This window comes from Oryzias latipes, chromosome 12, assembly GCF_002234675.1.
Source record: "Oryzias latipes chromosome 12, ASM223467v1".
In the NCBI taxonomy this organism is placed as follows: Eukaryota; Metazoa; Chordata; class Actinopteri; order Beloniformes; family Adrianichthyidae; genus Oryzias; species Oryzias latipes.
This window is the reverse complement of record NC_019870.2, coordinates 8,202,128-8,226,076: the sequence shown is the minus strand read 5'-3', so window position 1 is coordinate 8,226,076 and position 23,949 is coordinate 8,202,128. Positions and strand designations below refer to the sequence as shown.

The 23,949-nt window shown below is 37.6% G+C and overlaps 1 protein-coding gene and 1 non-coding gene across 2 annotated transcripts in view; both read left to right on the top strand.

Annotated features, from left to right (window-relative positions):
* Window positions 1-23,949, top strand: part of col27a1 (collagen type XXVII alpha 1 chain) — a 66,399-nt gene that overhangs the window by 28,990 nt on the left and 13,460 nt on the right. Inside the window, exons 8-28 of the mRNA XM_004074688.4 lie at window positions 1,507-1,551; window positions 5,163-5,216; window positions 5,622-5,666; window positions 6,660-6,713; window positions 7,336-7,380; window positions 11,602-11,655; window positions 13,221-13,265; window positions 14,030-14,083; window positions 14,351-14,395; window positions 15,482-15,535; window positions 15,873-15,926; window positions 16,643-16,696; window positions 16,781-16,834; window positions 17,626-17,679; window positions 17,805-17,849; window positions 19,257-19,310; window positions 19,418-19,462; window positions 19,580-19,633; window positions 19,723-19,776; window positions 21,680-21,733; window positions 22,273-22,326. Coding sequence (XP_004074736.1) covers window positions 1,507-1,551; window positions 5,163-5,216; window positions 5,622-5,666; window positions 6,660-6,713; window positions 7,336-7,380; window positions 11,602-11,655; window positions 13,221-13,265; window positions 14,030-14,083; window positions 14,351-14,395; window positions 15,482-15,535; window positions 15,873-15,926; window positions 16,643-16,696; window positions 16,781-16,834; window positions 17,626-17,679; window positions 17,805-17,849; window positions 19,257-19,310; window positions 19,418-19,462; window positions 19,580-19,633; window positions 19,723-19,776; window positions 21,680-21,733; window positions 22,273-22,326 — 1,071 coding nt within the window. The remainder of the gene's footprint in view (window positions 1-1,506; window positions 1,552-5,162; window positions 5,217-5,621; window positions 5,667-6,659; window positions 6,714-7,335; window positions 7,381-11,601; window positions 11,656-13,220; window positions 13,266-14,029; window positions 14,084-14,350; window positions 14,396-15,481; window positions 15,536-15,872; window positions 15,927-16,642; window positions 16,697-16,780; window positions 16,835-17,625; window positions 17,680-17,804; window positions 17,850-19,256; window positions 19,311-19,417; window positions 19,463-19,579; window positions 19,634-19,722; window positions 19,777-21,679; window positions 21,734-22,272; window positions 22,327-23,949) is intronic.
* On the top strand, window positions 6,416-6,498 carry mir455 (microRNA 455). Its single transcript, NR_107151.1, has one exon. It is a non-coding gene; the product is annotated as a microRNA 455 (primary transcript).

The window sequence follows — 23,949 nt, the reverse complement described above, 5'->3', positions numbered from 1 at the left end:
GTATGACTGGATTGCTCTAATATTGCTCGCAATTTTTGTTGCACTGATAATGTCAAGTTGTGGTTGTGTGGGGCTTTAAGCTATAGCAGGAGAGTGTGTAAACAGAGAGCTCTCAGGTATTGGTCATGGGAAGGGGTTGCAGAGGCTAATTTCTCGTGAACTACTGCCGCTCTGCAGAAACTATGTTTAAGTTAACGACCAATTTTATTATTTTAGCCATAAACAGTGCAATTATAACCAAAAGACCACTGGCACACTTTTAAAACAGATTCAAAAATGATCAGAGTGGGGCTTAAGGAAGGACAGGTGGATTGATTTTTTTACTTATAGAGTAGTTTGTCTTAAAGTACGATTTCATATGAAGCACAGGCCTTTATGACTTTTTTTTTCTTTTTACACATTCTAGCACCTATGCAGAAGAAGATAGTTCAGACAAAAAGTAATTTTAAAAGGGAATAGTTGGCACCCAAAGTATCACTTTAGCAGTAGAGAGTTGTTAGGGGTGGAAAAGCAATTCAAGTACTGAGTAACAGTTTAAACACAACATCTGATGTATTCTTTGGAAAGTATACATTAGACAGATTGAAAATATAAAATGCTGTTTCTTCTAAAAAAAGACTGAAAAATGTGAATGTCTTTTTTTGCCAATCTTTCAGCTGACAGACATCAGCTTCTATCTATTAGTTACAGTCAACAATTCTATCTGTTCTTTATTTGGTACTTTGCTCTGTTAGCTTCTTAATTTTTAACAATGAGCATTACCAAAAGGTAGGCATAATGTAATTATTATATTTTTAAAAAAAGATATACAATGGTCATGCATTTATTAGGCCTGGAAAAAAAACTTTAGCTCAGGCAAAGTAATCTCCTGTAATATCATAAAAGTTTGGAAGCTGCAGTGTCTTCTGCCTCTATTGGCAGTCTGGTGGTTTACGGAAACATGTCGTGTTTTAGATTCGTTCCCTAGCTGTGGTTTATAAAGACAGGACATCAGGAGCCTTTCCAGTTATTGTACATCTGTTTTTTCCTTTTTATTTTCTTCAATATACTTTTTTCTCTCTCAGAATTTCTCTGTCTACTTACTTGCCTCCAGTAAATACATCTTCTCTAACACTAACATTTTTTTATTACAGGTTTGTATTGTGATGCGGAAGTCAGCTAAACAATTGGAAAGAACTGTCAGGTTGTCAGAGCGTCTGCTCTGAAAGAAGTAAAAGGGATCTGCTATCTGACTCAAATAGGAAGGCATTTATATCCTCAACATGCCATTGTTCTGGCACTGTTTCTGTGTGAACACAGCCAGATGGTACATTGACTCCTTGCACATGGCACAGTGTTTTTTCTGTTGGTGACTTGTGTTGTAGATGGTATGTTTGACTTTTGTTTTTCTCACATGGAAAGAACCATGCAAGTGTTTGTTTGGATTTTCTGCACTGCAGTCTATATCTGCTGTCATTTGTCGTTTAGTGTCCATAGTCTGATCAGGCTTTAACTCTGTTTCTGCAGGGACAGAAAGGTCACCCCGGTCCACCTGGACTCCCTGGAGAGCCTGTGAGTGTTTTCCACAAATTTATGGAAAATCTGTAAACTATTTTGAAAAACAGATCCCTCACAAAGTACGCACACTTTTTGTTACACTTGTAATTCATTCCACATGACACCCATTTTACTTAACTATCCTAAAATCCGTCTTTCATTTTCAATGTATACATATGAAGAACTTGGATCTGATGCATTGTCTTTGGCTCTTCTTTTGCGTTTCAAGGCACTTTTTGCCTGCCGTACTGATGTCATTCTCACTTCATTTACTAAGTCCTCGATCGTCATCCATGGCAAGGTTGTTTAACCCCTTTAGTCTGTTTGTGTACCAAGCATGCTTGCAGGGCAGCCAGATTAGATCAGTCTGCTTTGGAGCACTGGTGAGGACAGACATCTGGCCCAAGCCCCGCACTGCAGTGGTGCTTCCCAGGATGTCAGAAAGTGGTGCCAAAAAGAAAGAAATTAGAGAGAAAAGAAACAGGAACAGGCCAACTAGGCCAACGGTGCTATACACTCATTACACTGCAGCTTTGGAGAAAGTTTCACTTTGTTTCAACTGTAGACCTGCTGTTTTTACTTAGATACAAAGTGCAGTACACTTTGATAATCAACAGTTTATTCATTAAATATCAGTTCAATTAACTTTTTTATTCACAGAGAGGAAGGAAGGAACAGTGGCAGTGATGTGCAGCCCAGCACTATTTTAGATACCAAGCATCCAGCTCAGCATTTAGGGCTATTTTCAGTCAGGCTGGGTCATACTTTTGCTTTTTTTAAAACAAGACCTTAGTCATTACTAAAACAGTGAAACATTCAACTATTTCTTGCTCTGCTCCTGCAAAAGTGCTCTGAGAAAACAGAAAGATTCAGCCTGAGGTTTGCTGCAGATCCTTGTTGAATGAAGCTGCCTGTTTTTACAGTAAATCCCCGTCGTCAAGGTGATGTCATCATTTAGGGAGCTCCCACACAGCTCATCATGAGGAGCAGCTTTTCGTCTCTCACTGCATTGTGTCCTCCCATCCACAAACACCCCCCAGTTTCCCACAGAGTTGTAGCTAATGATGATCACGATGACCTTGAGCCTGCATCCCTGTAATACTAGCAACCAAGTATTAAGCATGAATGGTTGGCATGGTGGAAGCACAGGCCACCTGGTTTGCGTAAAATGCTGATAACTCTTTCCTACAGCATTACATCACCAGCTCACTGTTGGCCAATCAGAGGTTTGCACTGGACTAAATTATTGTCCGTCTGTAACCGGCACCACTGTGTGCTATATTTATCCAGGACAGGGAGCAGAAGTGGTGCTGCATTTCTGAGGTCAAGAGGGAATTTGTTGGATTGGATTCCACCAAATTTGGATGCTACCTTCTTGCGTGTGTGTGTCTTTAGTATGCTGTCCAAAAGTTAAACATATAAACAAAACCTCTTAACAAGTACCAACTGTCTGTATGAGCTAATTATCGAAAAGTCTGAAAAAAAGTAAACAGTTCCATGAAATCAATGAAACTTCATACTTCACATGAAAATTGCATGACTCTATTTTGCATTGTCCTACTTACAGTGTATACAATCACTGATAGAAAGTTTAATGAATTATTACTTTGAACTGTCCAAATATTTTGATTTGATGTTTATTTTGACAGGTTAACAATTATTTATTAAGGATTTTTGTACATTTTTTGTTCTATTTTGTAAGATGAGTCTTTTTATTGTGAGGCTAAGATTAGAACAAGTCACTGACTCCGTTTATATGCAATATTCTGATCTCAATCCTAAAATTTCCCTAACAAAATATTGATATTTGAGCACACTTTTTCAGTTAGCCTCGGAGGAATGAGATGGAAATTTGGATAAGTCATGTGTGAAATGACAGTTTTCGTTGGAGAGATCTAAGCACTGGGCTGCCAAACCCTGGTCCTCAAAAGCTACCACCACATTTATTGGCAAGCAATCACCACCCTACTTGCTGATTATTATCTGGATCAGATTATTCCAGGGTTTGATTGATTGAACACACCCTGTCTAGTTTGGGTTTTGAAAGGTTTTTGAAAGAACTTTATTCTATGTCTGTATTTACTGATTCTCTTTTATTTAGCTGAAAGTCTGCTTAACCCTGTAACATTGAAGATATCGTTAGTGAGATCTGTGATTCGGAGAAACACAGCTTTTTATATCAGTTTTGCCCCATTATGCAGCACAAAGCCACTTTTCTCCGCGACAGAATCAGCTGATTTATATTGATTGTGTAAACACTTCACTTCAAGAAAGTGCTGCATATCAGTGCAAAGCTGCTTTTCAGAATCCGCTGGCATTATGCTAATTGTATAAATGGTTGAAGAGTTACGGTAGTTGAAAGTAGGTAAACACTTATGCTAAAGCTTCAGTTAACTTTGAGTAAACTTTATCATCATGAACCTTTATCAAAATCTCTTGTGGGGAATTTGCCCACTGTTGTCCTTTTGAATGAGTTTTGTATATAAAACGTAAAAACATTAATAGCATGACTGAACACAAAACAAAATACACAGTGGACTGAAAAACATTTGTTGCAGAAAATGTGTCTTAACATCTTCCAGCAGTTATGTCTTTTGTCAGACTATTTTAAGAAACACAAATAACTGAAAAGGTCAGATTTAAAACAGCCCATTCACATAATTAACAACAATGATTACATTGCTTAAAACATACTCTTTGTTCATAGTATGGTGTGTTTGTAAATAAAATGGAAATGACCATTTTTACCAGGGGTGTCATCATTCATTTTAACAAGGATTTTATTCGTGTCATAATTTGTGTTTACCGATTCAATTCATAGATGAAATTGATCTATTTTATATCCAATTCCCTGACCTAAAATCGATCCATGACATCTTTGACTAAAAACTCAACCAGTGTGACTCAGATAAAAACCTGGGTACTAAACATTGCAAGTGAAGTTTTCTAGATTCCATTTATTTCTTGCAAGATAATCAAGTGTAAATTAAATATGTGTACTAACCAAGAACTAAAAAAGAATTGATGGCTAATCTGTTCACATTTTAGTTTAAATAAAGTTCAGCCCACTGTTGTTTTTCCACATTACAATAACAGTAATACAAAAAAAACTTTATTATAACATTTTACCACACTGTTGTCCGCTGTGATGGTACTTGGTCAATTTATAGTAAAATAAACCTACCATGCCTCAATCCTAATAGTATTTTCCAACACTGACATAATCGATTTTTTTCCATTTGTAATAATTTTATAATGGTGTAGCTCAATTCTGTTAACAACTTGCCTTAGACAGATCAATCTGTTGGATCGTAGGAATATAAAACAATTATTGATGAAGTCAATTAAAATGTTACACCCCTAATTTTTACACATAGTCTGTAAATTCTTCTGGAATAACTTTACAGTTTATCTGATGATAATTCCGTATAATTTTAAACTGCAAAAGTCCCAGAATGTCCACATAGGAGAACAATTATCCATTGGACACAGTTCATAGAGGCTCAACTTTCTGTGCTGATGAGATTTTTTTTCACCCTCCCCTTGCCCTCTCACTTGCCCTCTCACCTCTCTCACTTGCCCTTTTGCCCTTTTGCTGTCTGTCTTTCGCTCTGTCTTTCCTCCAGGGGGAGCAGGGGCCAGTTGGAAGCCCAGGTGCCAAAGGTTATCCTGGCAGGCAGGTGCAGTAAATCCTCTGCTGTGACTGGTACAGTTGTTGTCATGGCTTTAGTAAGATAGAGTTAGGTTATGCAAAGCAGATGGCTTTTGGTAAAAAAAAAAAATTTGCCGAAAATCCTAAGTAGAAGACACAGGAAATGGAAAAGGAAGATAAAGAGCTATTCTAAAATCTGTAAACGGATTAACGTTTTTATTTTAGACACACTAATGCACAACAATACATCTAGGATGTCTTTTGTCAGTTATGTGTTAAAATTGTCAGTTAATTCAATTGTTTGACAGGATATCATGTCTTGTGCTTGTTGAGTTTGAGTTTTAAACTTTAAATTATGTTTGTATTTCTTTAGAAAAACATAATTTAATGTGTTTATTTGTTTAACCTGCAAAATTCTGTCTTTGTTCTGCAGGGTTTACCAGGGCCTGTAGGGCCAAGGGGGCCTAAAGGTGTCCGGGTAAGGAGACTGAACCATTCTAAACTGAAATGTGGGCTCCTTTTTATCTGATAAAATGACTAGCTAAATAGCAATACTGTCTTGTCTGATGTCTTTCTTTGCTTTCCTTGTAATTGTGAATCCGTGTTAAAACCCGACAAACTGATGTTACATTGAGCATGTAAAAGCACATATACCTAAAAGCAATGTGCATGGATGCACAAGAGCATATTCTAGCTACATGCACCAACATTTGACCTTTTTTCATTTAAATATATTTGCATCCAGAGTGTACAACTATCAAAAGTACACAAAACTTAAAGTACCTTTATCTGGTGTTACAATGTTTAAGTACTTGCCAGAAGTCTGGATTGACAAGCTTCCAAATGTAAACCAACAGCCTTCAGGTGCACCAAGTCACGGACACAAACAGATTTTTATTTTGCTTTTCAATAAAGGTTCTTTATCAGCTCCCCTTGGCTGTTCCAAAGTCTCCCTGCCCCCGAAGGCTGGAATTTCCTGTTTAAGCTCTGTATGAGGCCCTGCTGTCTTAAAGAGGCGTTCTAGTCCCCTCACTCACTGAGCCACCTTTTCACATTCTCTGCCCTTCTACTTTTAGTTTAGTCCATATTGTGTAAATGTAAACTTGCTGAACTCCCTGTCACCTATAACTTGGATCTTAACTGTTCCCCCAGAGTTCATCTGTTCTGCTTGTTTGTCCCTCTGTGTGTCTCTTCTACACTGGCTGCCCCGGTTTTTCTTCAGAGATCCCTGGCGTGAGGGTATGTGCCCTTGGACTACATCGTGGAAGCCAGCACCATGCAGTCCATGGGCATATACACTTGCCTCATGGTTTGGTTCTTCATGACAGCCCACCCTATCCATGCTGGACCGCCGGCCAATGAAATGCAACCTTAAACTCAGTGGGAGTTGCTGTTGTCTTTGCTGCTTGTGTTGCATCTAAATCCTAACAGCAGCCTTCCTTTTCTCCCCTCTCTTGTCCTTCTCCTGCAGGGTTTCATTGGAATCCCTGGCCTTTTTGGTCTCCCTGGGCCTGATGGTGAAAAAGTGAGTTCCTCTCATTTGCGCATGGGCTCAATCACTGCCTTTAATATCTAGACCAATGTTCCCATAAGGTGAAAACATTGTCTTTAACCTCTGTTTCATTCAGCTGGCTCATAGTTGTGAAAAAGCAGGGCCAGCTGTTTGAATGTTTCTGTGTAAAACTGCGTGGGAGTGTTGATGACTCATGTGATAAAAGCCTCCTTAGAGCCTTTAAACGTCCTGAACTCAAGGCCTCATTCTTTTTCACAGTCAGCGATTAGCCTTCATATAACATGCTCCAGGGGGCTGCATCAGAACAGAGGAGGGCGATAACCCATCTAGCGAAACAGCATTTTGAATTGATACTGCCTACTGCTTTACCCACTAGAGAAACTTTAGTTTACTTTAAATACAAATTTGCCACATCCCTATTCAGATATAATCTAAATAAATGTCCCATTAGCTTCTGTCTAATCTGGATATGAGTGGAATTTGAAGCTTTTTGCTTTCATGTTTAAAAAAGAAGGTGTTTTTGTTTAGATGTGGTTTTTACTTGTCTTTTTGTTTTTCCTTCTGTAACCGTTATCTTTTTTTCTTTCTTCCCTCCTTTATTGAATCCCCCCACCCCACGTCTGACTTTTTTTAGGGCATTCCTGGTGAACCAGGGAAGAGGGGCAAGATGGGTAGGCCGGTAAAGTTTTGTCTCAACATACTTTACAGATAATATTGTGTTTGTATGAACGATCTGAGAGGCTATTAAAGAACCCATTTTTGTGCATCTTTGTTTAGTTTTTGGAACAAGGCCTTAGTGGTTACTTTGTGACTTTAATCCCTTTAGCCCTTGTGCTGTCCTATGACCCCACCCTTACATTGACGTGTTCTCCCTACCATGACAAAGGTGGATAAAGGTGGAAAGATTTCATGTAATCTATGGACACCAGTGAAGATCACAAATCATTGAAGAAAAATGGATCAGAGCACTGTCTAGTGGGTCTAGCTGACCCAACTCTTAAAGTTAAAGTGCCTAGGATAGCACAAGGGTTACAAGCGCTTCAGTGAAAGTCAATGTTCTGTGGGGGTTTGGGGTTTCCCCACTTGCATACATTTCTATACTAGTAGAGTATATGAACTAAAAACCAAAACCAAAATGTGTCAGATTTGACTAAATGGCGTTTCCCTTTAGAGGAACATGTATCCATTCAAAAAATGTCATAATTTTTTAAGCACAAGTCAGAGGTAAATTTCTGATTAACTCCTGTCGCTCTGCAGGAACTATGTCCTAGAAAATGACAGTTTTTTAGATTTTGGCTAAAAACGGCATTATCATGATAAAAAGACCACTGGGAACACTTTCGCAATAGATCAAGATATGATCAAAGTGGGACTTCATTGATACTGTAGAGATTTTTTTTGTCAAGTTAAAAGTCTCATTTTTCTTCTTAAAACAATAAACTTTAACAGTACCCTCAAATGATACACCAAACTCTAGATAAACATAGTTATCCTTTGAGCAAAATGATTTTTGTGTCCATTTTTCAAAGGTTTTCCTGCAACAACCCTCTTCTTTCAGCTTGCAATTTTATAGATACTACAAAAGTTTATGTAGGTGTATTACACCAATAACACATTTTTCTTTTGACAAAAGCCCACACTCCAGTGAAAGAACAAATGCATTACGCTTTGCTGAAGATTCATAAGCAATTCTCTGCATTGTGCCATACTAACGGCCTCAGGAGCAGCTAAAGTTTTATAGGGTTTGCTTTTACGTCATTGTTTGAGTCACCTCAGTGTTTCCATGCATGTTGGAGGGATTGAATGTATCTGAGAAGGAGGCAACTAGCCAAATGTCTGGGTCTCCACTTCAACAGAAAAAGGCAAGTAGTTTGAAGGAAAGCACTGATTCATCTGTGATATAGTGTTCAAAGTTACTGGAAAGAGTTTTAGAATGAGGGTGTAAACCTGAAACGCACTGCTGAGATCATTTTGCAGCTGTTCCTCATTGGCTTTTCAATAAATAAAGCATGTATGCGTCAAACGTCAGGACAGATGCAAGCCAGAGTTTTGCTTAGTGTGAAGTTTTAGAAACAAAGCTAATACTATAATCTGAGAAATGTTAAAGACGTTGGCTGATTGTCTCTGTTTGTGTGGCTTTTTTTGGAAATGTGATGTCTCACAGAGGAGAGATTGTACTCGGGGGCTGTGAGCCAACATATTTTTGCATGAAAAACAAACTTTTTTTCGGTTGTTTCACAGATCGTATAAATCAGAAAGTAGTCAGATGGTAGCACTGTCATCAAATTTTATTGTCTCCTCTCCCACAGCAGATTCTGGATGATATATATCTGCAAAAACTCTACTTTCCAAAGCAGAAGGCTGTGTTTGCACATGCAGAACTCAATGTATGCATTTTGATACTGAGCAGCTTTGAAGTTAAAAGCTTGCACAGGTTATGGAGGTTTGACTCCATTGAGATCTGCTGCCTTATGCTACTGCGTGGAAAGTGGAGAGCAATGACACTTATCAGGATGTTGCCTCCCCACCATGATGGCGGAGAAAGAACAGGAGATTTGCATGAACGTGAGCCAGACATTTCATGACTATAACCGTAGCACTTGTACTTTGTCTAGGAAGCACACAGACACACACTCTGTCATTTACCAAAGAGGGAAAGTTATGCCTGGAACAGTGGAGAGCTTAACAAGTTTCCAAAGTACTCTGCCAGCACTTCTTCGTTTTATTTGATTTTTTCCCCCCACTTTTCAGATATATCTGTATTTTTTTGTTGTTTGGCAGTTGTTTTATCCATATAGCATATGAAGTTAATGCTGAAAAACAGGACTTTCTGCCTTAATGTAAATACATTTTACATGATCCACTTTAGACCCGTATGACTCTCCTCTTGGCAAAGCGGCTTTTCCCACATTTGTCCTTGCTGTATTCCAGAGCAGAACAGCTGTATGATTCAACTTTTGGGTCACGGTTCGTTGATTTCTGTGGCACTTGTGCTTGTTCTGTGGAGCTAAAGTCAGACCATGCGAACCACTGACCCTGCCTTTGATTTGTGGATTATAAACTAAGAATTAGGTATGAGGAAGAAAAAAAAAAGTTGGATATTTCACTTTACTATTACAGTGTACTCTAAGATTGCAGAATGTTAGTGGCAAAAAGGAATTCTTGAATTATAAAAAAATAAAACAAATGCTTACATTTATATCTAATTTAGGTCTTAAAATAAATATACATGCTGCTTATCTGAATCATCTCTGTTCCTTTCTTGACACAGCTGTAATTTGTGTTTTCAAACAATGCATTGAAACCAGAATAGCAGAGCTGCCCACTGTGACTGCTCCTAAATGGCCTCAGTTTAAACTAGCTTGGCTTGGGTACTTTTTGCAGTTGTGGTTTCTCTCCCGAGCCACCAGCTGTTAGAATACTTCAGATTAGTTTCCCATTTACTGCTAAATGGGCAGAATAATTATTTGGCTTGTGGGCTCGCTTGTTGCTTTTTCAGAGAGTACCCAGAAAAGTTGGCTGCCTGCGCATTACAGCAAACAGAACAAGTGTTTGTGATAAAACTACAATTCCTGCTATTTATAAGTATATTTTAACTAGTTTACGTACAAGATTGTATCTGACTTTCTGAAATTAATATGATTTCTGTTTTACCATTGAAACACCTGCCGTTTAAACAGCCAGGCCGCATAATGACTTGTTACATTTAGTCTTGCTTACTTTTGCTTCAGGATATAAAGTCGTTCATTCAATAAAATTCTAAATTACTACATTATTCTTTCTACATATATTACATGCGAAAAATAATTTGAGCCAAAATATTCCAAAACTCAGCAATCTTGCAGCTGTAGTAACTATTAAATAGCACTATATTTGTCATTGTCACTGGTACAATGGAATGCTAAAATGTGCTCTTTGGTCAGTGTAACATTCATACATTAAATAATAGCTTGATGTGATCAATTTTACTTCTAAATAAACAATAAAAATAACGTAAAAATCATCATTTGAAACAGGAAACCATAGAATATGTCGCTTGATCAAAAGTGCATCAGCCCTTCAAAAAACAGGTTACACAATTACAAAGTTTTGAAATTGTTAAAACCATAAAAAAATAAATATAAAACAACCTTCTCTCTCAGCTAAAGGTATTATTTTATTTTATTTTATTCCGAATCTACTGATCAATCAGTAAACATCACATGACTGACAGTAACCCTTACCTGATTGCTTTTAAAAGAATGTATGCTGCACTATTTATGCTTAGGATCTATGGAGCCTTTTCTTTGTGTCAGAAGGTAAATAATTTTTTGTTATTTTGTGTGTGCCCAAAACAAAACATTTTTTTTAATCTGTGCAGGTCACTTATTAACCATTTATCTTTGTAAAAGCAAATTGTTTTGAGCAGCACAAACAATTATGATTATTTATTTTGTGTGTAGTTCTTTTTTGTCTCATGCCCACAAGATAAAAAAATATCACTTTAAATAATATATTTTCTTTGATTAATTTTAATTATAAAGTTTGTCTCAACATGTTTAAACAAGGAATTTGAAAAACATCAGACCAAAATATTGATTAAAATACCAATAAGATGTACAATTTTAATGATACAACTCAACATTTTGGATCGACTTTTTTCTGCCAATTTATGTTGTGAGCAAATCTTTTCAGACTGTGCTATAAAACAAAAAACATAGTTATTTATTTTCTGAAATAAATAAAAGACAGACAGAGGGAGTTTGTATGTTGCAGTTTTAGAACTATAATATTTGTTTGAATATTGCAAGTTTACAGGTTAAATTAATTTCTGTCGCCCCCCTGTGGCCAAAAACAAGAATATTGAAGCAGAAACGGATATTGGTACACAGCCAATCATAAAATTTGTATTTGTTCTCAGGGCTTTCCAGGGGAGTCAGGAGAAAGAGGCCCACCTGGAGCAGATGGAGAGCCAGTAAGTCACACACTCAGTTACTTACACACTTAAATACATAACCAGACAACATGCACACAAACTTAAAGCAGTGGTTAACTCCCACACAACCCCCCCTGGTATTTTAGCAGCACTGGTGTTTAAATCATGGAGCCATTCTGCAGTTTACCCCTTTTTTCAGTTTTTTTAGGACCTACTTTGGACAAAATTTTGCTAAACAATTAAATTACATTTTTTTTGTGAACTGTTTAAAAGTAGAAGAAACTTCCAGTATTCAGCAGACATCATCACCAAATCCAGCCTTTTTCAAACCCTTTTCTATATACCTACCTCACCTCACATACTGTTCTCATTTCCAAAAAATGCTAAGTGATGTTCGGACTTGTCATTTAGAGTATTAGTTGCCATAAAATTTTAGAAAACAGGCTCTCTAGCAATTTGCATTTCATGTTAAAGACATCAAAAGATTTGGGCAGAAATTATCAACATTTTAAGATGTTAACCATTAATTTACAAGTAAAAAAAACGCCATTATTTGAAAAAAATATTTATATATAACAAACAAACATGTTAGCCACTGTCTTTTCTTCATAACCTTAAATAAAAGTTGTTTTAATGATTTCTTGAATGGAAAAAAAAGGAAAAAAAAATATTTTACCCACACCTGTTTATAACTTGTGAGGTTTGCTTCTTAATGATCTGGAAGTAAAAATGTTTTATCCTTCAGGCATTAAATCTTTGTTTTGATACTCTACAGTAGAGTGCTAGGACTATGGCATCTAAAGAAAAGTAAATACGAAATTTTGTTTTTTGTTTTTTATTTTCTGGTTTAAGGTATAGCTCTTTGGTTTATTAGAAAAGTGTCCAGCCTCAGACTAAGTCCCATTATCTGTCACACACCTAGGTGTGCGAAATTTGTTCTCCGCATTTGACCCATCACCCATACCCTGGGGGAGCGGTGAGCTGCAGACACAGCCGCACTCGGGAACCATTTGGTGGCTTAACCCCCCAATCCAACCCCTTAATGCTGAATGTCAAGCAGGGAGGCATTGGGTCCCATTTTTAGAGTCTTTGGTAAGACTCTGCCTAGATTTGAACTCACGACCTTCCAGTCACAGGGCGGACACTCTACCACTGTGGATTCAGTTCCACGCCACTATTAGTTCTCTGATAAGTGTCATCCATGATGTAAGAAAGTCCAAGTTGTCCTTTGTTCTGTTTTGTCATTTTATTTCAGTATTTTTCCAGTGATACAAATAAAAAACATTGTCATCATTAATATGATTATTAATTACCTTAATTTCCCCCAATTCTTTTGAAACCTTACCAGTGCCTTTAGTTACGGAGATGGAATAAACCAGCATTTTTGAACAAGCCATGGTGTGATGATGGGTCCACATCCCCCGCCACCTTTACCCCAGGCACACACCCATGCATGCACATAGCCCCTTCTCATAAGATTCAGTGAACACTGAGCCACTTTTTAGAGCATGTTTGTTTTAAAAAAAAGAGCCAGCAACCCACAAAACCTTCCGCTTTTCCTGCTCCCCTCATCTCACGTCATCTTTTCCCTCCTCTCTGGCTAGGGAGACATGGGACCCTTAGGTCCAAATGGAGTTCCTGGACTTATTGTGAGTAGTAATTTATTGGTTCAATGTGTTTTTGTCAGTTTCAACAAGCTATTCTTTCAATGGAAATCCTTTGAATTGGCATAGATCCTTCTGAAACACTACAATGAATATTATTGTCCTCCTTACCCATTAACTATTTACAGTCAAGAACTGCCCCCTGCCCACCCAGCACCTTAGCCTGCACTTATTGCCCACCCTGACAGCCGCATAATTGTGTCTGATGATAATGTGTCACTGGTTTCTCTTGTCGCATTCCGCCTGCGGCCATCACTGCTGCTCCTCTTGGTCTATTCTAGGCCACGGGTGGTGGCAGTAGGCCTGTAATCGCAGGACCGCTTGATTACAGCTCTGTGTTGTGTTCCATGTCCTTTACACCCATCTTTAATTGCCAGTATGATCTATACCAGCAACACTCCAATATTTGGGGAGACAAACATCCTTCCCAGGGGGATTCAGGGCTATAAAAGCCTAAATGAAAGCTGGTCACAGCAGGAAACTGCCAAATGGGGAAATGTCTAGACAACCATTCATTTACACAATACAGGACACAAAAGAACAAAAGAGCTGATAAAGTTGTTTTTAGTTGTTGAAGATCTGTTTTGATTCAGCTTGCATTGATTTGGTGACACTTTTTCTGATTTTTATGCAATAAACCCAGATTTTATGGAGTGCACATATGCTATGTTTTATTTGTGTTTTTCTGTCAGTATTTGCTTGAATATAGTTTATCATCAAAAGTTCCTAATCCTTCTTTCTGGCCTTAGGGTGATATGGGACCTGTAGGAGAAATGGGCCTTCCTGGACCAGCTGGACTGAAAGTAATCCCATAAACACACAGATGGAAACTGTTCCCTCAAAAGCCTTATCTTTTATTATCTTCATTGAAATGCCTTGTAATTGTGTTTGTTTGTTTGTTTGTTTGTTTTTTTGCTTGTTTGTTTGTTTTTTTGCATATTCAGAGTTTCCAGACCTAGAAATTGTTTATGCCAGTCATGAAAAGCTAACGTGGACACAACATTAATGAGTTATCATTAAGTGAAAGTTCAGGTTGTACTTTTTAACACGTTCATTGGTGCCTGTTACAGGGGGTTCCAGGAAATGCAGGAGAACCAGGACTGAAAGGTGATAAGGTGATCTGAATATTCCTGTTATTGGCCTGTGTTTTCACCTGCATGTGATGGACATGTACCGCTTTGCATCCTACTCTTTTTTTGTCTTTTTAGTCTTTGAGCCTGTTACTGCATTATTAGGTTTCACATTTAGTGATAGACACTTCTGGTGGCTGTTTCATCTCATGATAGAGAAGTTTTCAACCCTCATCTGGTGATTTCATGGAATTCATTGAAAGTCTTACTAATGACCACCCAAAATGCTTTACAAAGTTATATAAAACACATGAATAGGAAACTACTAGATCTTCAAACACGTTTGATTATTTAGTGCTTTTGCTTGAATATAATCCATCCATTCATCTATCTATCCAAATCGTACGTATATAACTTTTGACAGACTTTCTGTAAAGTAAAGAATTTTGGTGTTGTTTAAAACTAAAAACAAACAGTAACAACAAACCTGGTAAATGATAAATGTAGCTTCATAGAGTTGTGTCATCAGCATAAATATATATATATATATATATATATATATTTTTGTGAATCCTCAGGTAGCCAAGTAAAATCTTGTATAAAAGGATGGGATCCAGAATAGAGCCTTGAGGCACCCCCCATGTCAATCTGTTCTATTTGGCTGAGCATTTATTCACCCATTTAATATAATGCTGAATCTATTAAGTTAGTTTTAAACCAGGTAAAGTTCATCCATCCATGCAGCTGAGCTAAAAGAAAGGCGAACTTTAAACCTAGCAGACGGGTAAATCGAATTGTCCACAATGCCAAAATTACTAAATTGTTAAAGTACCTATTAGCTGAATGCAGTAAAGCATGTGGTGTATTTAAATAGAGGGAGTGCATTTGAGTGCCGTTTTGGAAGACAGATGAACACCACATGAAAAACTTGGCTCATACAATGAAACCAAACTCATTGTGTCAAGGCTCATGATGTACAAACTGTTAATTATTATTGTCTGTTGCAAAGACTAAATATGACTGGCAGTGTAGAATGTTACTGTCCGCCCTAATGTTCTTCCATTTTTCCTTCTTTCCATCCAAATCTCATTCATCTTCCTGCGTGCAATCGGACCATTTTCTCTCACCCAGGGAGAAATTGGGATTCCTGGAGAGCAAGGGGAGATTGGCTTCAAAGGAGATAAGGTAAATCATCTCCTCTGCACAACTGAACATCACGATCAAGCATCACCTAACTCCCAAATCTCTAATTTCATCAACCACTTCCTTGCTCACTGCCTCAAGTACTCAAATACACTATGTTACACTGCTGTATTTTTAAGCCAGATGTCTGTTGTTTATCTCAAGAAAAATTCCAAATGTCAATTCTGACATTTGTTGAACCTAGAACCTAACCTGTTATACATTAAAAAATGAGTCTAAAGAGAAAATTTATTTTTCCTAGAGAAAAAAGAAGTCTGGCTTGTTTTTGGCCATTGTCTTTTAAAGTTTCTGTTTAGATTTGTATTTTCTTAATGGATAGGGTATCCAAGGACCTCCAGGATTAATAGGCGTTCGTGGGAAACCAGGGCCACAGGTGAGTGTGTTGTATTGAACCGTCTGTATTTAAGTAACCTAACCAGCTCTGGTCAATCCACTCCTGGTGGTGTCCTGCTCAAATGTTTTTAATAAACTGAGGTTGTTGACTGTTACATTATCTCAACATTGCAAAGAAACTCTTTTGGGTCACCAAAGATGGATTTTTAAAACTGTGCACACAATCAGGAAATTTGTAGATATTTTTATTGTGTTAAGATTAAAAGAAAGTAAGGGTATGGGGACTTCTAGTGCTGGCTGTTAATACATAAAGAAAATATAGTAAATGGTATATACTTACGGAATATAGCACTTTTGTACCTTGCTTCAAGGCCCAAAACGCTTTACGTCACACTCCCATTTACCCATACATGCACATATTTCCTACACGGATGGCGGCTCTGCTGTCTAACACTGGCGCCAACCTGTAACCACCAGGAGTAATGTGGGGTCAAGTGTCTTACCCAAGGACATTTCGACATGGGCGGGCAAGGCCGGAACCAAACCTGTGATATTCTGATCATAGGTTGACCACTCTACTCTGGCGCCAATCATTTTAAACACGTGCAACTATGGGTGTATTACTTTGGTGCACAAGTTTGGGGTCAAAATGTAACTCAGCTGCCTCGGTTCTTTTCTTTTTATAAACAAAATAAATAAATCAGTTTTTTCTTTCAATCTTTTTTTTTATTATTTGGGTTTTTCTTTTCAAAACAGGGAAAAGAAGGAGATAAAGGACCAGATGGCACACAGGGACCTCCAGGTCCTGAGGTTTGTATTTTAGTGTGGCTTCCAGTAGCTCACACTTTACAACACAAAATCCATTGAAAACCTTTGTTTCATTGAACATAACAGGGTTTCCCTGGTGACATGGGACCACCAGGAGAGAACGGCCTTGAAGGACCAAAGGTAAGCAACATTTTAAGGAGTAAGGCCTTTTTAGAACATAAACATGACAACAGGGCTATGAGCTAAATGCTAACTATTGAATGTTTATGAGTACTAGACTGAGTGTGAGTTCTCCAACGAAATGAAGTCAATTTAGTTGCCATTTTGTCATGGAGCAGACGTTGCTACGTTGGAACCAAAATTGTCTCTAAGTTGTAAATGGTCTGTGTTGGTCTTAGTCATGGTTTCTATAGCAACTACTCTCACCAATCAGGAGTGAGCTTGTTGGTAGTCCACACCCCTATCATTTCAAGGCGGGCTTGGTCGAATCTGTCAAACATTTCGAACGTTCGACATGAGACCACATACTTTTATTGAGGAATCTGATTGATATATATATTTATAACTTGAATAACTTGCACTACAGAAATAATGTAAAAAAAAAATTAGGATTAGCGGGAACATGGAAGGTAGCAGAGAAAGAATGGCTGTTCTGACAAATACAATAACTAACTAAAAGCTGCTAATTTCTTACTAAAAGTCTATGGGATTTTGGTTTCTTGGAGCCAATGGGTCCTTCTTGTTTAGAACGCGAGGGGGGAGGAGTCACTCAGTCCAGTTCCCATATACATCCAGTGGGAATGATGGGATTTGTTCTTTGGAGACCATCAATGTCCATTATCTCCCAAACTTCCATTATCTGTGCAGCAGTTAATCTTAAATGGCAAACTAAACTGCTTTTGTCACAAGTTTTTCCAGCTAAAGAGTTGAGTATTTTTTGGTATTGACTTTGGTTCCTTTCACCGATCAAGGGAAAACCAGGAGACAGAGGTTTACCAGGGCCACGAGGGATCCCTGGCTTGGAGGTTAGACAACCACACATCACAACACATTAGTATGGCTTCAATTTTCACCATTTCCCCGTGAACCTGGGGCGTTTTGTCTTACCAAAGAGATAAATTATGTTTAGACCAATATCATTTGTTTCCAGGGAGATGAGGGTCCAATTGGGCCAGCAGGACCACCAGGGCTAGAGGTGAGATTTTATCTGAAGATGAAGAATTACAGGTGATCCATGTTGCTGAGGAAAATACATGAGGTTATTGGTGGTTTGTAGACCTTTGAATTGGTCATGGTCTTCATTTCAACTATTTATTGAAGTTTTGGATTGGTTGAAAAGAAAATTTTGAGGCTGCAAACATTTTTGTGTTTTTAAAACAAATAAGACAAATGTATTTTGTACATCATAATAATTTTGTCTTGTCAAATTAGATCTTTTTTTTTATAATGGATTGCAACTTGAGCAGTCACTTTAGATGTTTAAAGTCTCTGTGTGGTCTTTCTGTCCCTAAAGTACAGTCTTACCTCACATCAGATGACAGACAATCATGAAAAGAAAAGAAAATTATGTAAAATCTGACATAACTACAAATTTCCTGCTTTTATTATTAGACGTCTGTTTCCTACCAATGGTAATTTCATAGCCAAACAGGATTTATGCATCCCACAGTGTTTTTGCTGAATGGGGCCATAAAGTGCAGCATTTTTATGGATTTGTCTTGGTTTTTGTTAAGGAAAACACACAAATAAAAGAGTTTGGTTGTCCCAAGGCTGTTAAATCTATTCTTTTAGCATATTTTTTCTGTCTACGCGAAGATTTACAGCCTGCAGTTTACGGTCTCCACCACCAGGGGGAGATAACAGACATTAACATGCAAAGAATTTGAATAACAAGATATTTAGCTGGCATCAAGTGCTAAAAAATGGTAGAGAACCCTTTCATTAAGTAACAGATAAAATAGAATATAACTGCTGTTTTCAAACTAACATTTATTGTCCAAAATGCCACTTGTGGTTCTTCCTCTTTAACCTTGCTTTTTCTATTTACTCTATTTCTTTCTCCTCCATCCTCTGGCCTCTCTCATACCCTTTTTTGTCATCTGTCAAGAGAATGACTCCTGTAGGAGCTGAGATTGTTGTTTGGTCAGGTGTAACAAGGCCTCCTTGGTTTCTACATCAAGCACCCTTTACCCTCTCCTTTTTAGTATTCTAAATATCCACTTGTGTTAAATTTCACTCTGTTTTTGTCACAGCATATGCTTCTTTTGAAAATATCCATCTCAAAGTGCTTTGGACATATTTGAGGCAAAAGTCAGTTATAATCCTCATAACGCTGAGGATTACACAAACATTACAGCCTTTTATTTAAAGGCTTTTACAAGCTACAAAAATGTCTTGTCAGCATTACCCAGATATCCCTCTGCTTTTTAAAGTGAGTAACTTTGAGATTCTGATACTTTTACAAGACTTTTTTTTTAATGTTATCTAATGGGAAGCAGCTCCTACTTGTTCACGAGCAACTCTCTATGCCACACTTAGATTTTAAATGTATGTCAGCTCTTTTGTTGCAACTCATTGCTCTGAGATGTATTTATTTTTTTAGGGAAGAATGGGAAGAGAAGGATTTCCTGGAAAGGTTGGGCCAGAAGGAGTTAAGGTGAATAAAAAAAAAATTAATCAACAGTTCTATTCTATTTTTAGAACATATAAAACCACTGCATTAGTCATAGTACTTTTGCAACTAACACAAATGCATCACTGCAGGGGGAGCCTGGTGTTACAGGAAAACCTGGACCCATGGGAGAAAGAGTAAGAAACCCTTGACATTGCCGCTTCCTGTATTGAATGACTCTGTTTTTTTTCCAAGCCATTCATCCAAGAATGTCTTTCCATCCATGCATCCAATGTTGAATTTCTGTGTTTCAGGGCTTGGTGGGTTTCATCGGACCTGTGGGAGAGGCTGGACTGGCAGGCGAGAAGGTAAAAAGGAAGAAAAAAAAATCTTTAAACCTGTTTACCTTTAATGTTTTTCCAAGCTGGCTTTGAAGGATAAAACCCATGCATTTCAGGGGGATCGAGGTCAGATGGGCGTTCCCGGACCACCTGGAGAAAAGGGATCAATGGTAAGACTTGGTGGAAAATGAAAGAGTGGAAGGATTCTGGTTTGGTAAAGATCTGCAGTTAATCAATAAAGATTCCTACTATAAAAAATACACTTGATTTTCTGGAGAGCTCTGCTTGTCCTTAGAGCTCACATAGGTAGTCATGTGTTTAAGTCATTAAAAAAATCCACATGAACATGCTGCAAGTCAGGCGGTATGAGAGAAAAAGAGCCCACTGAGGCTTCTTTTGGCTGTGTTTTAAGGCTTTGGAGAAAACAAAAGGACATTTTTACCATTCACATGTTAGATCAAATCAAGTCAGGAAATATAAAGTGAGCAATGTCCCAACAAGACGTAAGGTAGTGGCTGGATTTATCAAATAGAGGATCCAGATGTTTGGGGATTGAATCCTATTAGAGTAGCTACATAACGCTTCGAAGCTGTAATCATCTGCAGAATCCTTCTACACCCAAACAAATCCATCCTAAAATTACCGATATATGTTATTCCCTTGGGAATTTCTTGATATTGCACTTTAGATCAATTTGAGGTTGTTGTAGGGTTTAAGAACATCATCCGCTCGATTTCCTAACTGCGTGTTGTTTTAGCTGTGGTTTTTACACGCAGCAGGAGGCATCCGACTCTTTAAATGAAGGAGGAGGAAGTAATTCTAATGGCCCACTTTCAGTGATTTACAGCCTCATGGTTTAGTCACAACTGCAGATCATTATTTCTCTTTAATGCAATTAATATTTTCCTAAAACATGGAAGATGTCCTTCTGTTTCACTTATATTTGTGTCAATATTCAGCTGCTCTCAACCGTTATTGTTTATTTAGTGTTATTTGTATGACTTTGTGAATTTCTTTTAATTGCTATCCTATTTTTAATGCACAGCTCTTTGACTATCCATGGTGTTTTTAAAGAATACTTAATTAAAATTGGACTGATTTCTTTAGAAATCAAAGTTTATCTCTATTAAACAGAGTAAGTGGGTTCTCCATTAAGCCTTTTTCTATGTGGCACAGACCAGCTAATGTAAATGAGGGCTTGGAGTGGGAAACAATATAGTCATCACTCTTCCAGAGGTTTCCTGCTGCTGGCTCACATCCAGCTGGATTTCTCTGAGGACTTCGCCACTCGCTCACAGTCAAAGATTCTAAGGAAGTTCTCTGTTGGCTCACTCCTTCTGTTACAAAACAGAAACAGACCATCTGGAAAAGACAGCATCATACAAACTGAAAGGAGCTGACCAGCAGATATCCACAGCCGCTGACAGAAAACCCAAACTGCAGGCATCTAAGATTTATTTCTGTGGGTTCATGACATCAGAGGTGCCTACTGCGCTATAGGCTTACATATTAAATGGATTTTATTGTACTCAGATGTTCTGGCTAGTATGAACAAAACACTCCTTCTTGCGCATTTATACTTTACAAATGACCCAGCCTGAAAATGTGGTTCAGCAAATTAAAAAAAAAAGAAAAAATAGAGCAAAGCAGCCAAAAGTGGTATGTTTCCTGATACAACGTCTGCTTCTTAAGCTGTCTCCGGGCTTTTCTTCTCCATTTTTCCTGTTTCTGGACCACATTTCTGCAGATGAATGCTTTACTGTTGCTACACGTGCTTGTGTGTGGGAAAGAAAGGCTGTATGTAGCCTTTAACAAATTTAGTGCAATTTAAAGTGAGTTGTGTCTTTGTGTCAACACTTCCCTAATTGAGCACGGATTGGAAACTCAACTCTGCACAAGAATCCCTCCTGTTAAAGTAGGAGCTGCAGAATTCATGCTCTATGTTATCAAACTAAACAAAAACCCTGCCTAATATGATTTATATTTCCAGGATTTTACTCTTATTATAGTTTTTCCTGTCTGTAATCCGTTTTTGTGTCAGTTATAATTAATTTGCTTGTGAATGTACAACAGGGTCACCCAGGAATTCCAGGTGAGACTGGACCTTCTGGACCACCTGGAAGACCAGTAAGTGACAACATTTTTGCCTGATTTTTCTTTGGAAAAGCATAGCACGGTAGAGAAAACTGTCAAAGAATACTTCCTGCTGTTCTGTTTCTGATATTGTTTTGAAGTAATGAAAACTGACACGCTCCTGCTGGATTTCTATTACTCTCCTGCCAGTCAAAAACCCAACACCTATCTCCAATTAGAAGCTGCCACTGCTTTGCCTTCCCTCCCCTGTGCTGTGTCTTTACTCTGGCCACGCTTGGCAGAATCCAGGCCCGGCGTCGGTTCAAAGAGGGGGGCAGTAAGCCACCAAAACAAACATAAATATGGGGCTTTGGGGTTCAGCAGGACAGGATTCCTGAGTAGACCTTTTAATTGGTGTGAGTGACAGATCCAACAACAAACCCCACATTGTGTTCAGGAGGTCAGGCTGTCCCCCTGCCTGGGTCAATAGCCAGGGGGCCTTGTGGTCTGTCAGTGCAAACCTTTGTTTTATCTCTCCTTCCTTTTTTTTTCCTGCTCCCTCTCTTTCCCTTTTTATCCCCTTTGTTTGTCAGGGCCCTCCTGGAGCGTCTGGCCCAGCCGGTACCAGAGGACCTAAAGGCCTGCGGGTACGTTCAGGGTTCAAACCAGCTATTTTTACAGCTTAGTTTGGCATTGATGTTTTGCCACTCTTTCATGAAAAAAAAGAGATTTATGCTTACTATTTTTTTTTCATGAAAGAGTGAACAATATGATGTGATGAAAAAGAGCAACGTCAATATATGGGCTTCAGTTGCTCATTAAGATAACTTAAAGTCAAACAAAGTTAAGAAAAAAACGTGTTCAATAGATCAATGCCTGAGAATGAAGGGAGATCATTTCTAGGGATCTAACTCCACTTTGTGTTCAAGTTGTTAAATTTTGCCTCGCCTTTGTTGTTTACCTGTTAGCCACTTGGGCGATGATCAATCACTTATATTCCTGGAATATATGTCTACTATTGCCTGATGAATAGATACAACTATTTTATTTTAGTTCCAAGCTGCAAAGGTATATTGCTCCATTGATCGGCAATCAAAATTTGCAATCATTGACAAAGAGTACATTTTTTTCCCAAACATTTTGGATTATCTGACCTATTTATAATAACCACTGAAGAACAATTCAGTAATATTTTTATTGATGTTATTTTAGCCTGATAAACTGCAGAAATGCAATATTGGCAGTCGAAAGATATGTTTAAAATTTTAAATTGTCATGAAATCATCATTTAACAAAAAAACTTTACTTTTCTTTCAAGGCTCATTCCGATCATCTTTTAATCTATTGTAAAAGTGTACCCAGTGATTTTTTTAATTATGATTATTCCCTTTTTAGCCTAATTAAATAAAATAATTATTAACTTATTTATACATTTAAAGGACATAGTTTCAGCAGAGCAGCAGCAGTTCATTAGAAAGTCACCTCTCAGTTAAACCTTAAATAAGTATTTTAGTAAAACCTAAAAGGCTTATTTAAGGCCTCCGCTGAAAGTAACTCAAAAATATAGAATATCTAGGAAAAAATAAATCACTTATAAGTCCCAAGTATTAAAATAAGTTGGAAATAACAAATACAAAACAGTAACAATAAAATTCAATTAGATGCACTGGTAATGTTTTAAGTCAGTCCTGCTAAATGTCAGCTTCAAATATTGCATTACTTTGACATGTTTATCTTTTAAGTTGTTCTTTCATTGCTTTATTGCATAAGAGTTATGATCATACACTGAGCCTCTTTATCTAAAGCATTCATGTAAGTTGCGTTTGAGCTGGATGCTATGTTATCTTAACCTGTGTTTTCAGTTAATGCTAATGTCAGGAGGAAATCTATTTAATACCTTATATTGATTTATTCAAGATAATAAACAAAGAAACAAAACTTGGATTGAGTTACAAAATTAATGTGTTTTAATTGTTCTGAATACGCTAAAAATAACCTGGTTATTCAACATGACTGACACGTGTAGCTGCAAAATTGGATTCCAAATACAACATGAACTTTTCTCGTAGATTTTTGCACTGAACGTCTCTTGTTTGTTAGCTATTTGGAGAAGAAAAAAAAGCATGGAAACTTATTGCTGACAGAAATGCAGCATCTGTCTCCACTCACATGTGGAGCTGAGTAATTTTTTTTGTAACATTAAAAAAGATTTTGGAATCAAAGAATGAATGTAAGAGACATCATATTGGCTTCAAACTATATAACTGTAA